The following is a 15,619-nucleotide window of genomic DNA, read 5'->3' on the forward strand; positions in this document are numbered from 1 at the left end:
CAAATTATCTCTCTCAGATGCTTTGGGGAAAGACATTACAATTACACTGGTATGAAACAGACATACATAAATTTGTTATGCACAGAGTCACATGGAGATACTGTTGGCTCTTAAGAGCCAGCCTTCGTGTAGTGGTTAAGACTGCGGCCTCAGATTGGAGAACCAGGTTTGATTTCCTAGTCCTTCACATATAAGCAGATGGGTGACCTTGGGTAAGTCACAGTTCTCTCAAAGTTCTCTCAGTCCAACCGACCTCACAGGGTGTCTGCAGCCTGAATGTGAATTGGATCTACTCAAAGAAATTGAAGTCTCCTTTTTTTTTTTTTTTTTTTGCAATGTACTCCGAGAGACGTATTTACTGCACTCAGTGTCATGCTTCTGGGCAAAACTCTGCTACATTAACCAAATATCTGAACACTTCTTTCCCCTCAAGTTTTTATTTTACGGCAGGGGTACAGAGTTCGAGAGGACCTCAAAGCAATTTGTGATTTTTGGAGGACTGGTTCTAACAGAGCGAACCACACAGCTGTTGCTTTTGGATTTGTTCTAATGGTTATGATTTCTGTCTGTTTCTTTTACTGCACATCAATCTTATGGGGAAACTTCATTTGGTATTTCTCTTCCCGCCGTTGCTCTGTAATTGGTACTCTGTCAGCCACCTCAAGCAAATTCCACAGAAGGGTTTGAAGCAGAATTTTTAAAGCTTTTTAAAGTACAGTCAAGGATCTGTTCGCATCCATTTTTCTGCACAGGCTGCCATGTGAAGAGGTCCTTCACAATCTGGTCCTTTAAAAATCTATTCTTCTTCATGCACTATTTATTGTTCAGCACATTTACAGATATACTATTTAAATTTCCCCTGGGAGGGAAACTAAACCAGGAGCTAATTGTGGGACCATCTAGTTAATTTCATTTTTCAGTTGATTTTCACAGAACTAGTAGAATAATGGTAGTTAGAAAACTACTGTTTCCTTGTTCACACAAAATCATGCCCCAGTAAGCTGTCGTAGTACCAACACTGGGTGCAGGTTGATGTTTCTTTAAAGAATTTATCACCATAGCACTGCCAAGCTTGCATCTAGCACTGGCTTGAGGACAAACCTACATCAGCAATCCCTCCTCTTTCTCCTATACCCCTGCCATGCTTAACTGCAGGAACTATTGCTTGAAATGTACACACAACAACCAGACTGTTTGTTCCTGTCATCTCTGCCTTGAAACATCTTGTTCTCTTTCCCTTGAGCTGAAAATAGTCAAAGGCTGCAAGTAAAGACAAACAGCAAACCTCAAAGCTTCACAAGTTTTCAGCGGAATACATGAATTTTGCGGGTAAGCAAATCTTTGCAACAATAATGTACCAGAATGACCAACAATGCTAATCTATTTCTATCCTTGTTCATTTGTAGTTCTGAGTGAGTTGGGATAAACTGTCAGTAATATGAAATATATCGCAGTAAAAGCTTTCACGCTTTCATTTATCTGCCACTATTGGAATTTGCAGGTCACTGTTGAAAATAAAATGCTGGATTAGATGAAGACAAGAGATTTCCTCATCAGCAAACTGGATAGATGGCAGACGTGGGGTACGAGCACTGAACAAATAATTTCCCCTGAGAGTAATTTCCCCATCAGATTCCTCTGCAAACTTTCTCCTCCCAAAATCAATTTCCATTCCATTAATTCCCTCCACAAACATTCATTTATTTCTTCTTTGCTTTTCAAAAAGAAAGACCAAAAATCTTATTTTTTCCACCTCTCACCTTCCTCCTCACTGGAGTTCTCCTTCTGGTATTATATGCCCTGTCTCCAAAAGCAACTTGAACTCTTGTGTAGACTTTGAGACTTGACAAACTCAGCATTACCACCATGGTGCAAAACAGAGATGGCAGCAGGCTGAAAACGGTTTCCTTTGAGTTGGGGGCCTGTGCGCAACTCTGCTCTGTATAATGATGAGCTACACAGGAAGATGTGAACAAAAGTCCTCTAGCTCCTGGCTCCAATAATCTACTTTAAACCACAGAGAGAGGTTTCCAGCCTTTACAGATGTAAAAATAAAGCTCGTGATCAATGTCTGACAAAATCTCAGAAGTAGAAAAGGCACTAAGAGAGCAATCCTGAGATCTACTCAGAACCCTATCAGGCTTCTCCCATGGGACTTACTTCCAGGGAAGTGTTCATAGGATTGCACTGTGAGTCTTCTAGTGAAGTGAGGTGGGTAGGATACATATGATGCATAATTCATAGTTCTTCCCATCATTTATGCAAAACAGGAAAAATATATACAGAGTTGTTTAATTTATTCAGGGAAGCAATTCTGCTTTTTCTGGAAGTTGTTTTTTGGTTACCTAACTCAGACTTTGGATTTTGTTTAGCACAGCATATACTTGGCAGCAACTGTGCTTTGTGCAGATAAACATTTTTGAAAAGGGGTCACCTGCGAAAACACTTTTTGATCTAGGATTCTATAGCTGTCTTCCCACCCAGTTGTCTGGATTGGTGGCACCAGCCTCCTCTCCAATTGACTGGGTCACCAGTAGTTCTCATGGTTCATTCCCATCTTCATTAATTTACCCTAGTTCCAGAGAAAACAACCTCTACTTCCATTTACATAATAATCCACCAGATTGTATTGTGGCTAAAATCAAAGCAACCATCTCCACATGAAGGCAAATGTTGTGAGATACAATGCCAGCACTTGGCATGCAGTTATATAAAAAACAAATGGAGCAAATGTTTTTGTGGTAGCTTAGCCATTTTAGAGAGAACACAGGCACTACATATCCAATGGTTTAAGAACAACAGCTGTGGCTATGCCACAGCTTATGCCAGCATGACACAGTTGAGGCTCACTCTAGCAGTAAAATCAAACGCTCAGTAATGCCACTTAAAAAACAAGCTAATATAGACACAATGAAAGCCACTGTGGGCCAAAAAGCATGAGCGGGGGGGACACCAACTGTCCTCCCAATGTACTGCTTGCCACAAAGACATCTGAGGTGGGATTAATGCATAGAACAGAAAATGTCACTGCTTTCATTGAGCATTAGGGTGTGAGTTCTGACAGAATCAAACAGAAATGGCACTGCCAAAATTGTGGCTCATGTAAGACTCCTTTGCTTCTCCAAGTTGCACAAGAACCAGACTAACAGAAGTTTCCCCCAACTTCATACTGGGTAAAGATGCATACCTGTTGTGTTTTTGTCTCCCATGCATTTTTGAAAGACACAGGAGCCCTGGGATGAAAAAGGGGCAGCCTACATAGAAACACTTATGCTCTGTTCTTTACAGTTGTGACAGGCCCTGTTTGCGGTTCGGAAAGCAAGGGATCTTTGTTGCCTTGCTGTACTAGCACAATGCTTATATATGCACAAGGGGATTTGGATTTGAATCTGTTCAACTGGCATAAATTAGTGATGGAATTGCACTGTTTGATTTCATTGATCACTGCTGGACAGGTCTACAGCTTACATTTAACAGACTGCAAGGAGTGGAAATAATATAGCTGTTTCCTGAGATCAAAAAGAGAAGGACAGCAAGGCAAGAAGGCTGGAATCAAACAGCTAGGCTGAAATTTTGCAGCATAAGGAACGTGGGTGTATGATGGATGCTGGTTATTAAAACCAGCTACCAGTCTAGACATAGCCTGAAACACAACACTGACACAAGGAATGCAAATTCTTCAGTGTGTCACCAAGAAACTATAAGGCCAACACCTTTTAGAGTTGCAGCATCTATAGCTGAGAGTTGCCCTATAGAATATGTCTTGCCAATTCTATGGATTGCCAGTTTGTTTCTGGGACTAATTCAGGCACAGGATACTTAACAGGAAGTGTACATCCATATGAATCCTCTCATTCATTACAATTGTTGTCAGAAGATGTACTCCACGTGGGCTCTTCATCTAGGACTTGTTGGGTAGCCCCTCAAAAAAGGGCCTTCTCAATAGCACTAATCCACTAGAATCCCTCCCTGAGAAAATTAATATTTTCCCTTCCCTAATGACGTTCCAGTGCCCGGGCAAAGCTTTTAAACAGTTCCTTTGGAGCTAACTGTTTTGGCTATTAATATACCTGGCTAATTTATTTGCATGTTAATTCATTTGCATGCTGCCTTTCTCCCCAATGGGAATGCAAAGACACCTTATTCATTCTCCAATCTATCTAATGCTCACAATCTAATGCTTACCTTGTGAGGTAAGTTAGTCTGAGAGTCCAATATAACTCAGCAAACGTCCCTGGCAGAGAGGGGATTTGAGTCTTGGTCTCTGAGATCCTTCCTGATACTCTAATGTAACTCAGCATCACACTAGCTCTTGATTATTTATGCTGAATCTTCTGCTAGATAAAATGTCTTGTTTGCATTACTGGATTTTGTTACTACTGATTAATTTTTAGTTGTTTTGTAGAGTGTTTCAACCAGAATACATGCACATATGAAGCTGCTTTATACTTAATCAGACTCATAGTCCACCAAGTTCAGTATTGTCTACTCAGGATAGCAGTGGCTCTCCGGGGTCTCAAGCAGAGATTTTTCACTTCTGCTGTTTGACCAGATCTTTCACGTGGAGTTGCTGGGAATGGCACTGGGGACCTTCTGTATACCAAGCAGATACTCTACCACTGAGCCACGCTCCCCAAAAATGAGGTATAAATATTATTTCATAAATAAATACAATTCACAAATCTCAAATGTATGTGTACTGGGGCTATAGCAAGCACCCTCCCTCACACTGCATCATGACAACATTGCAAATGGCTACACAGAATTATTATAAACTTACCTTTTCATTTGCCTCCTGAAGCCTTCCAATCTCTTCCTCTTCCATGTCCTCCTTCAGTTCCAGGTGCCTTCTCTCTCTCAGCCGTTTCCTTCATTCTTGCTTACACCTTCTATTAATAGTATCTTTTTGAAGTCTTCTGTGGCCTAACCCACATTTACTTGTTCAAAATATGTTTCCCCAGGGCAAAGTTTTGATTGGTTATATCAAATAGTTTGTGCATTTAATTAAAAAACTTGTGGATGGCTTCCTTTCTACATGCATAGTTAACTCAAAGCAGTTGTGTGATACTTGTTCTTTGTGATATTAGTTGCCTGTAGAGAGGTGATACATCCGTATTCCAAACATATTTTGCACCTTTTATGCCTCAGGGAGCCTTATTAGTGCAAGGCACTGATTTTGAAGGTGTAAATTTTAAAAAGGCATTCTGCATATACTCAAGGATGCGCCTCCCTCTCTTTAACTACATTTAAATGCTCCACATTGAAAGCAATCCCCAAATGCTCACCGAAGGACAAGGAACCCCATGGAGTGAGATTCAGATGGGCAGCCCTGTTGGCGAGAAGCAATCTAACAAAGTTTGAGTCCAGTGGCAGCTTCAAGACCAACAAAATTCAATTCTGGGCATACATTTCTATGTGCTTGCATGGATCTGAAGAAGTGTGCCTGCACCTGAAAGCTTACACCTGGAATTAGATTTTATTGCTCTAAAACAGTGCCCTGGGACTCAACCTTTATCCTATTGCTTCAGACCAGGGGTAGTCAAACTGCGGCCCTCCAGATGACCATGGACTACAATTCCCACGAGGCCCTGCCAGCAAATGCTGGCAGGGCCTCGTGGGAATTGTAGTCCATGGACATCTGGAGGGCTGCAGTTTGACTACCCCTGCTTCAGACCAACACAGCTCCCCACCTGAATGTACCTGAAGAAGGGGGGCACAAACACCAAAGCGGATACCTGCAACTGAACTTGGTGGGTCTTAAAGGCGCCACAGGCCTCCAACTTGGTCCAGGGGCTGCAGAGCAACATGGCTGCCCACCTGAACGGGCCTGAAGAAGTGTGCCTGTACCAGAAAGCTTATACCCAGAATGAAACTTGGCTGCTCCGAAAGCTGCCGCCGGGCTCAAACTTCGTTCCCAGGAAGGGAGAAGAAGAAGACGGCGACGAACTAGGGGCGGGGCGGTCTTCACCTCAGGACAGGTGCGCCGCGTGGGCGCATGCGCGGGCGTTTCTGCGCAGGCGCAGACCGGCGGGGGCCGACGTCGGCGCGAGCGGCCGTTCGTTTACCTGGGCGAGCGGGCGGTTGGGGCGGTTGGTCTTTTCCCGCCTTTTCGCCTCCGGCTCTGCTATGCCCGCGGCCCCGCTTCCCGGCCAGCCCCGTTGAGCGGCGGCGGCGGCGGCCATGGCCGATTTCCTGTCGGTGCCCGGGCTGGGGCTGCGCGAGGAGCCGCTGCCCGGGCCAGAGGCGGCGGAGACGGAGGCCGAGCTCTCGCTGAGCCTGGCCTTCGCCAAGACGCGCTCGTACGGCAGCACGGCCAGCGTGGCGGCGCCCTTGGCCGAGCGCTACCTGGAGCACCGCCTCGGCCCCGGAGACACCCTGCAAGGCATCGCGCTCAAGTACGGCGTGACGGTAGGTGGGCTTCTTGCTGCAGGCAGTGGCCCCCTGAGCGCGTGCAGAGTGCCTGCCCGCCTTTCGCTTCTCCCCCTTCCCCTCCTCTCCACCTGTGCAATCGCTTTTCGGGCACCTGAGATGGAATTGGGGTTTGCCAGCCTTCAGGGGCGAGCTGGGGCTGTGGGATTCTGCAAGAAGGGCTGCCAGGTTCCTCTTGGGATGGGGAGGGGGCAGGGTTGCCAGGTCCCCCCCCCTGGAGATTTGGGGATGGAGCCTGGAGAGGGCTTCAGTGGGGTGCAGTGCTACAGAGACCACCCTCCAAAGCTGCCGTTTTCTCCGGGGGGGGGGGTTGATCTCTGTAGTCTGGAGATGAGCTGTGATTCTGGGGGATCCCTCCAGGTCTCTCCTGGAGGCTGGCATCCCTGAATCTCGGTGGGCTTTCTTCACCTAACTTAGAGAATGTTGTAAGCTAATTTGAGTCCCCATTGGGGAGAGTAATGGTATATAAGTGAAATAAGCAAGTTTATTTAGTACAGGAGGCAAACACTCCGTGGGTGTCCATCCTGTTGCCAGAGATTGTCTTGAAAAGTCCTGATACTTGTTGGAAACAGCACCTCTCTCTGGCCATGTGCAGAGTGCCCCCTCCTCATTGTGGAAATACTGCAGCTCATTCTTCAGGCAGCTGGAATCTGGTTGGGTCAATAGCGCCTTCCAGTTAACCAACATTGCTTAAGTGCAAGATGTTGTGGATAGAGGACCTGCTGAGAGCTGTTAGCATGGTTATGAGAGGCAAGCATGTATAATGTGGCGTTCCCTCACTGTGGAGTAACCACTGTCAATTCCTCTAGCAGCAAGGATTCAGGGGTGGGTAGGGGGTCCAGACAGATGTGAGCCTCTTTTGCTGTGGGGAAAAAAAACAATGGCTGGGTAACCAACATTGCCCAGCTGGTGGTTTCATGGGGGAAATGAAAGACAGTTTGTGAGGAGGAGGAGGCCGCTGTGTGTTTAAACAGTTGCCAGTCCTCTCTACGCCCCCGCCTCCCCTCCAGTTATAGCATGTTTTTATTTTTCCACTTTTGTTACATGCCTGCCTTGAACTTACATCATGTTGTAGAAGTCTAAGTGATTACTGAGGGTGGCAGTAAACTTTAGGGAAGCCTAAGTAACCATGTACAATCAGAAAGGTACACTGCAGGGTGCCTTGCAGTTCTGATTTGGATCCTTGTTTCCAACTTTTGGATTGTGGGTTGCCACTGGATTGTGTCCCATTAGCCTTGTGACTTTGCAAAGGCTCCTGCATATGTGTCTGGGATTGCTCATTGTGGATTTGTTTGTGGTCTAACAGCCTTGCCCATGTTTACTTCATGCTGCACTAGCTGGTTCCATCCCTCTCTGATCTCTGTTGTTACTTACCTTTCTGCTTCTGGTAAAGTTCATTGTAAGCTCCTTTGAGCAGGTACCTGTATACAAGGATCCAGATCAAACCTTGCAAGGCACCTTGCAGTGTACCTTTCGGATTCTGCAAAACTAAACTAGCATATGTGCATTGTACAGATTTCAGTTTAATGAGCTTCTGAGCCTATGCAAAGTTATACAGGGAATACAGCTATTTTCCTCTCCAGTAAGTATTTAGGTTTCAGTTTATCGAAAGATCTGTGTCCACCCCTCTTATTCGCTCTGTGGCAATTGTCTTATGGAAAATTAGTGAACATTGCAATTCATCAGGAAATGTTATATTAAAAAGTCAGCTCTCAGGGAGACTGTATTATTGGTGAAGCAGGTTCATCTAAGAAGTAAGCAGTTTTATGAAAGGGTTGGTCATCTGTTGGACAGTGTGGGATTGTGATATATGTGAAATGGGTTTGTATGTGTGAGAGGGAAGTAGGAATGGACACAAATCTGCAAATATGTGGGCTTCCATTTGCATTGAATCTAATTCTTCAGGTAATTATTTCTATGGTATATAATGCTGTCAGTTGAAGAAATGGCATGAAACACAAGCAGCATTTCAGATATTCCTTATTAGGGCACAGCAAACTGATTCAGCAGCTGCATTTTACTCCATTGCCCTTGTCGGTAATCTTGCAAAAAGCCACATCCTTTGCTGCTAAGCAAATATCTACATGCACATATGTAAAATGCGATTCCTATGGCTTCCCCCAAAGCATTTGACTTTTTCTTTAACTGAGCCCTCGAAGGAAGCAGAGTGTAGTGGAAGTGAAAGCTTTGCTTTCTGGAACACATAGCACAGCCTTCTGCTGTTATAATACACGACATGAATTGATTCCCTATCCATATTATTGGAAATTGCCATCCAGTTCCAGTCATCAAGGCTCCAGTACCTTGGTGCTCTGGAAGAGACAGTAAGGGCTGAAGTACCCCGTCACTTGTTACTCTTCAGTATGGTGAAATTGGCTAGTCCTATTTTGCTACTCTCTTTACGTTACTGGCATCACTTGGCATGAAGTAAATGTCTCATTGCTAGATTCTTGGCTTTTCTAGCCACAATTGAGAAGAAAACATTGAAGAGAGTCAGATCCAAAATCAGGTTACCACAAATGGTACAAAGGCATGAATATGACTACAAGTCTTAAGATTGATTCGATTGGTTAGATAGGCCTTGAATAGTCTGTGTACCATTCCCAATAGCTCTATGTTTGATGAATTTTATTGATTACTTGGCAGTTGAGTAACAGCTGAATATTTTAGCTGGTTCAACTGGAAAATTGTTGAATTTCAGGTGATGAGAAAATTTCATTTATGGTTTTAATTCATGATGCTGTGTTCAAATACATAAACCAGCACTTGATATTTCAGCAAATAAGAGGTGAATTAGATGGCTTGAACCAGCTCTTATAAACTTCATGCGCTTCTAGAGAGCAAGTTGGAACAAATGCTCTGAGTTGCACAGTTGTTGGTGCATTATTTATTAAGCTGCTCGGTGTCTGCTATTGATACATTGGGGAAACTAATGCCATAGAGAAATATTGTATTTCTTTGTGTGAACCGAGCTTCTTCCGGTTGCAGTCATGTCAGGCCACGTGTGCGTTCAGAGGCAATGCAGGGTTTTCAGTAAATATCACAAAACTGACAATGCTGAAGTTTCCATGTCAGTTCGAAAGAAAATCCATTTATCCTGATCAACAGTGCTTAGGTTGCTATAGGGGACATCTGTTTTGTCCAGCTGCAGAGACAAACTTGTTGCTAAAGTGGTCAACAGGGAGACATCTTGTGACAAGTGTAACATTTTTTCCTACACCATATGGGGAATTTTGGATTAGAGACACCCAGCCCTTCACCCATATGCCATTGTTCTAAGGTGCTTTAATTATTTAGGCATGATTGGCATGGTAAGAAGGAAAATACATTGTTAAGGCTATGGAGCTATATTTCTATTTTTCACATCATCTTTCCTTTCTTATTGGAAAATGTCTTCTGGAAAATGAAAAAGGGGCACCTAAGCTGGTTTGTGGAAAGCCAGAGGCTGGTGAAGTCCTCAGAGCTCCTAATTTGCAGCCCCCTCTGTATAATATTAGTTTTTAGGACAGAAATTGCTCCAGATGTCCCAGAGGATGCCTTAATTCTGTTTGAGTACATAACTTCTAATCTCTGCTATATGCATGAGAGAGAACTTGCATGGCTGCCCGTCTGAGGGATATTGTTGCAATGCATCATAGCTATGTTTTAATTGTAATTTATTTTTTGCTGTGATACAGGGAAAGTTATAAAAGGAAACCAATGTGGATAATATAATCAAGGCAGACATAGCATGGCCAAGAGGGCAGCGTGACTCCTCCCCGTAATATACTGAAAGAGGCAATACGCTTAGGGAAGCAATTTCTCTAACAAAGAAGCATTATTGCAGAAAATTGCTTATTTATTTTCTTTGCATAGGAGTGATTAACAGTGTGTGAATCAACAGTGAACAGGACTGTGTCTCTTTTTCAGATGGAGCAAATAAAAAGAGCAAATAAGCTGTTCACAAATGACTGCATATTTCTGAGAAAAACCTTGAACATACCTGTTATATCTGAGAAGCCTTTGCTACTTAATGGACTGAACTCACTGGAGTCCCCTGAGAATGAAGCAATCAGCAGCCCCCCTTCTTGTGAAGATGATCCGGTGACTGTTCAGGAAGACGAGTCTTCGCCCAGTTCTCAAGAATCTGACAATCATCCCCCTCCGCCTGAAGAGTTATCTGCCAAAGATTTTCTACATAGACTAGACTTGCAGATTAAGCTATCGAAACAGGCAGCTAGGAAACTAAAAACGGAGGATACCAGGTATGCCTTGCGAACTAGGACAGAGAAATCCAAGGTATTAAGCTGAGTGGCTACAGTTTTAAAATAGTTTTTTATAGAGGAGCTTCTAGAAATTTCAATTATTTACTGTCTTTCAGGGTTGGCACTTAATATTAGCCCTGTGGAATTTGAAACATTTTGAGTTGTTTTGAATACCGTTCGGCTGGACTCACACTTGGGATGAAATAATTGTTTATACTGGCCTTATAGTATCATGATCTATACTACAGGTATATAGTGTATTGAATGACTTCATTCAAGATATTTTAAGTGTTGCCGTCTTCTCCCACCACTTGGGTGCAAAAGATGAAGGCTTGAGAAATGCAACTTCTACACTGGGATGAAGCAAGGAGTTTTGTGGCACTTCGGAGACTAGCAAATTTAATAGCAGCATAAGCATGCATGGGCTAGTGCAAAAATCATCAGATACGTGAAGTATTCTGGCACTATAACATGCTGTAGCTTCTGAAATGTGTAACTTCGGGACATTTTCACACACACTAAATAACACCCTTTCTATATTTTCAGTGCACTTTGCAACTGGATTTTACCGTGTGAAATGGCAAAACTCCCTTGCAAACGGTTACTGAAGTAGATTGAACTGTGTTATTCAACATGTGTGAAAGCACCCTTAAGCAAGTATCTTTTGCTGGCTGTTACAGCTTTCTCTGTCTGTCACTATTTTGCATTTCCCATTCCAAATGGAATAGTTTTACTCCAGTGTCTCATATTTTGAAATATATTTTTCACACTGATGCTGCATTTGCGCTAGTACTTACTATGAACTCACTTGAGTTGTTTGGGATTCTACAACTAGCGTTTGTTTCCTTCTCTCGTACTTCCTGCTTTACTTTTGTAAAGTAAAGCCCTCCAGATATCCATGGACTGCGATTCCCACGGGCTTGCAGCAGAGCTTGGCCAACAAACTCTTTCATGCAGCACCAAACTCCTTACTCTTCAATCTGCTAACCGACCCCTTTTTTTTTGGAGGCCGCAAACAAGATACTAGGGAAACTGCAGGGCATTGGACTGGATATCCATCTACTAGTTGCCCAAGACGGAAGAACTATCATGAGGCAAATAATGCAGAGAATGGAGGATATAGATGCACAGATACTGAAAATGGCAATTGGATGACCAAGTGCAGGGGAGAAGGAGGGTCATTTTAAAAATCCAGTTTGCATTCCGATGGGTATCGATTAAAAAGTATTTGCATTTGCAAAAAAGAAGGAAAGATGCAATTTGAAATTTCATCATTAGCTATATTAGCCAAAAAGAATACCTACCATAGTAGCTGGCCTCACTGCTAGGGAAGGAAGGAGATGGAAGATTCGCTCCTGCCAAAGTTCCCCCATCTGGGACTTAGTCAAGGGCATGATGGCCAGAAATTGGAATGTTTTAATTTTGTATATGTTTGAAGACTGTAACCCACCCTGAGCACTGGAAGGGCAGGATATAAATTTTAAAAAATATTATTATCATTGGTGGCATTTTCATAATTCTGCTTCCTTTTGCCTCAACAGGGAGGATGATGAAGAAAATCCCTATGCAACTTCTTCCTATCAGCAGTAGAGGACACATAAAGAACTGGAATAAAAACAGTTCTTAAAGAACTAAATATGTCAAGATTCAAAAGGAACTCTTTTGGATTGATTTTTGCTGGAGTACTTGTTACCAGTCATGTATAGGTAATTCCACTGACTATAATTGCACTAAAATGTTTTGGGGCCATTTGCCTTCTGCAGATTGGTGTCATTAAGGGAAGTAAGCCTTCCAAACTAGTGATTGCCTTCATATTTTTGCTATGGAACAGTAGCACAGTAGCACCAATATATCCCAGAGACCACCTTGTTGCAGAGTCTCTAAGAAACCGCATGCTTAAGCATAAGAGGGATTAAGCGTTCAAGAAGAAAAGCATCATTGTGAGCCATGAAGCAGTTAAGCTTGTTGTGCAAAAATATCAGAGTTGATGGATGTGGCCTTGAATGTTGTTTGTGTGGGAGTGTGTGTAAATGTGTATACAGATACAGAGTATATATAGAAAATAATTTTTGTTTTCCAAAAATGAACGTGTTTTAGCCACCTGTTTTGAGAGGGGGTGGGGGAAAGTTGGGGTTTTAAAGTAGAGAATACTATTTGGAAACTTTTTTAAAACAAAGAAGAAAAGCTTGGTAAAATGTATTTTTCTTTGTGTTAGGATAATGTTTGAAGCAGCTTCTTGTGTGTAAATATGTAGCTTTCATTTTTAAAAAATGCACTTTAGGTCAGCGATTTCACTTTGTTATTGGGCCGGTTATATATAGAAAGCACAGTGTCTAGTGTTTTGCAGATATATTTCAAGACATGTTTTATTTAGTTTCATTTGGATGTATTAAAGCTTCCCAAGACGTTCAGGTCTCCGGGCTCTCTTTTTTCACTCCCGTAGCTCTGCTTGAAAGAAATCAAGATTAGAACCATCCGAAATCTGATGCCTTGTGTATTTTTTATTCAAGGCTTCCTGAAATACTCTGAGGATTAAAATCTTGGTTGATGCATATCAGAAAAGAATATGAATAGTATTCTGTAAGCATATTCCCTCTACGTTTTCTGTAATTCAATCTGTTATTAAAAGAGCTTGGATGTGGAGCCATAAATTTTCTTTTCTTACAGGCGGGATTTAAACAAGATAAACTGCGTTTCACTTAATTCAGACAGCATCAGCCATTTTCAACACCAAATGGACTGTCTGAATGAGTGACAACAGGAAGGGCCTCTACAGCATAATGTGGGCTTGACAGAGACTGCTTTACTAAGAAGTCACTTGAATTTAGTCATGAGTGGGATTTCTGCAAGTGGGGAACCTACAAGGACTTGTGGGGAGCATCTCTTTTAAACCTCCTCTATTTCCTTGTTTCCTTCCATTGTAGCCCCCATAGCATCTCCCCACTCATCAATCAACCAAATTTTTATTTTCCCTTCCAACTTCACCTTTACCTTCTTCCCGGAAGAATCCTGGCTGAATTAAGCCCATTTGGAAGGAGGGAGGCCTACAAGGACTTACAGAAAGTGCTTCACTTTCCCCCAGGACTGCTCCCTACAATATTTCCTTTTGTTGGGCAGCCCCTATATTTGAATTCCCGCTACCTTCTGTCCTTCCCACCTGTCAGCCAATTTACTTTTTATCTGCCTCTCATCTTCAGCTACATTTCCTGTTTCTTTTATACCTGGCCTTTCTCCACAATGTAGACCCAGAGCAGTTTGCCACCTCTCCTCCATCTTATCCAGAAGCCCTTTATAAGAGACTTTACCAAATGATGTGCTTTAATCCATATCTGCCTGTGTCTCAAGTATGTGGTGGTGGTGGTGGGGGGGGGGGGAGTATACAGGTTAGGCTACAGCCTGATAAAACCATCTTGGCTCCATAATTTGAAGAGATGTCCTGACATAGGCAGCAGCCTGTAAACCTAGTAGGATATGATGGAGTTTGAACTCCATATGCCTAGCTATGGATTGTATGATGGCTATATACAGTAGTCTGATACAGACTAAATGTTAGGGTTTAATTAAAGGGTTGTAATTGGTAAAGATCATGTAATCCAGCAGTTGGGGTAGGAACCAGCAGGACCTGGAGGAAATGAAGGGCTGATGGTTATTCTCCTCTTGCAAATGAAATTGGGACAGTCAGCTCTTAGATTAGCCTGTCAAAACAGATATCCCTGCAACCAGCAGAGAGAAGTAATGAGGATTTACTCTTCCATACAACACTGCGAACCTTGGAAACAGGCTGTCTCATGAAAACTGATAGTGCTCTCCTGCGGCTTTTGTTTGCATCTTTCCTCCACCAAATGCAATTTATTATTTCTCCTCGGATAAAATTCTGGATTAATGAACGGTCATGTCGAATGTAAAAAATGAACAACGACCTCTCCCTTGTGCAAAGACTGCAGCCATTTCATATATCCATAGCCGTCGCAGTCTTCATTGATTTTGTGCTGGCTTCATGTAGAAAAACGAATCTCATTCTTTGGGGGGGGGGGGGGAGAGGGTTCACTTTGGCAGCTGTTCCTGGACAAATGGGATTGCCTGCTTTATGCCTCGTCAGCATTTTATTTGACAAGCTAGAAAATCTCTGTTGAGATCAGCCTCTAATATGCTGGTTTTAATGCAGGCAGTCCCATTCCAGTTTTTTTCCAAAGCAGAATCGCTAACGTCCCTTACTGAGCAAACGTCAGCATCTGGAAAGTCAAAACGGGAAGACAAAAAGTTAAAATAGTCTCCCAGATAAATCTTGCAATACCCAGCAGTTGCAAAACGGTTGCATGCCCATGAAAGCTCACGCCTTGAATAAATCATGGTTGGTCTTAAAGGTGCTATTGGACAAATTTTGCTGAGTCAAGTTTTTGTTACTGGGGTGGTCCTTAAATGTAGCTGTCTTTATGAGCATTGACAGCAAGCCTTAAAAGTGATGGGTGCGATACAGCTAAAGGTAAGCACTCCCATTGGCCGCTGATGCCAAAGGAAGAGTGAAGCATATTCTTGACTTTCTTCCGTTGGAATCAATAGAACATTAAAAAGATTAATTGTGGCTGTAGTGCACAATTTTTGTGGTGGGGTTTTAGGCTCAATTAGGTTCAATTCTGAGGGGGAAAAAACCATAATCTTGGAAATCACTCTAGACAGATTTATCTGCTGTTAATGATTACGTAGACCCTATTTTTTGTTAGAACTGATGGGAGTTCTTGTATTTGGGGTGGGGTGGGGGGACAAGAATGTGAGCTGTTTTCTCCCAAAGGACTTGCCAGTTTGGGACCATGATGGTTTTGGACCCCTTTTGTAGCCTTCCCTCCCTCTTTTAAAGAAGCCACTGCAGGGTCTGCAAATAAAACGAGATCTTGAGCCTACCGGGCAATGCAACATCCAGAGGCAGTCTTTTAAACATGTAGCCAATG

At 42.9% G+C, this 15,619-nt stretch overlaps 1 protein-coding gene across 2 annotated transcripts; it reads left to right on the top strand.

The window, feature by feature from the left end:
- Positions 1 to 6,013: 6,013 nt before the first annotated feature.
- Positions 6,014 to 13,081, top strand: LYSMD2 (LysM domain containing 2). 2 transcript variants are annotated; one of them, XM_077318233.1, is made up of 3 exons: positions 6,014 to 6,408; positions 10,339 to 10,707; positions 12,215 to 13,081. In XM_077318233.1, the coding sequence occupies exons 1-3, from the start codon at positions 6,181 to 6,183 to the stop codon at positions 12,221 to 12,223; spliced, it is 606 nt and encodes a 201-aa protein (XP_077174348.1). In that variant the 5' UTR covers positions 6,014 to 6,180; the 3' UTR covers positions 12,224 to 13,081. The 2 variants fall into 2 exon arrangements, with proteins under 2 accessions (XP_077174348.1, XP_077174347.1); XM_077318232.1 differs by having other exon boundaries at positions 6,017 to 6,408; positions 10,339 to 10,673.
- The last annotated feature ends 2,538 nt before the right edge of the window (positions 13,082 to 15,619 follow it).

This window comes from Paroedura picta, chromosome 18 (assembly GCF_049243985.1).
Source record: "Paroedura picta isolate Pp20150507F chromosome 18, Ppicta_v3.0, whole genome shotgun sequence".
NCBI lineage: Eukaryota > Metazoa > Chordata > Lepidosauria > Squamata > Gekkonidae > Paroedura > Paroedura picta.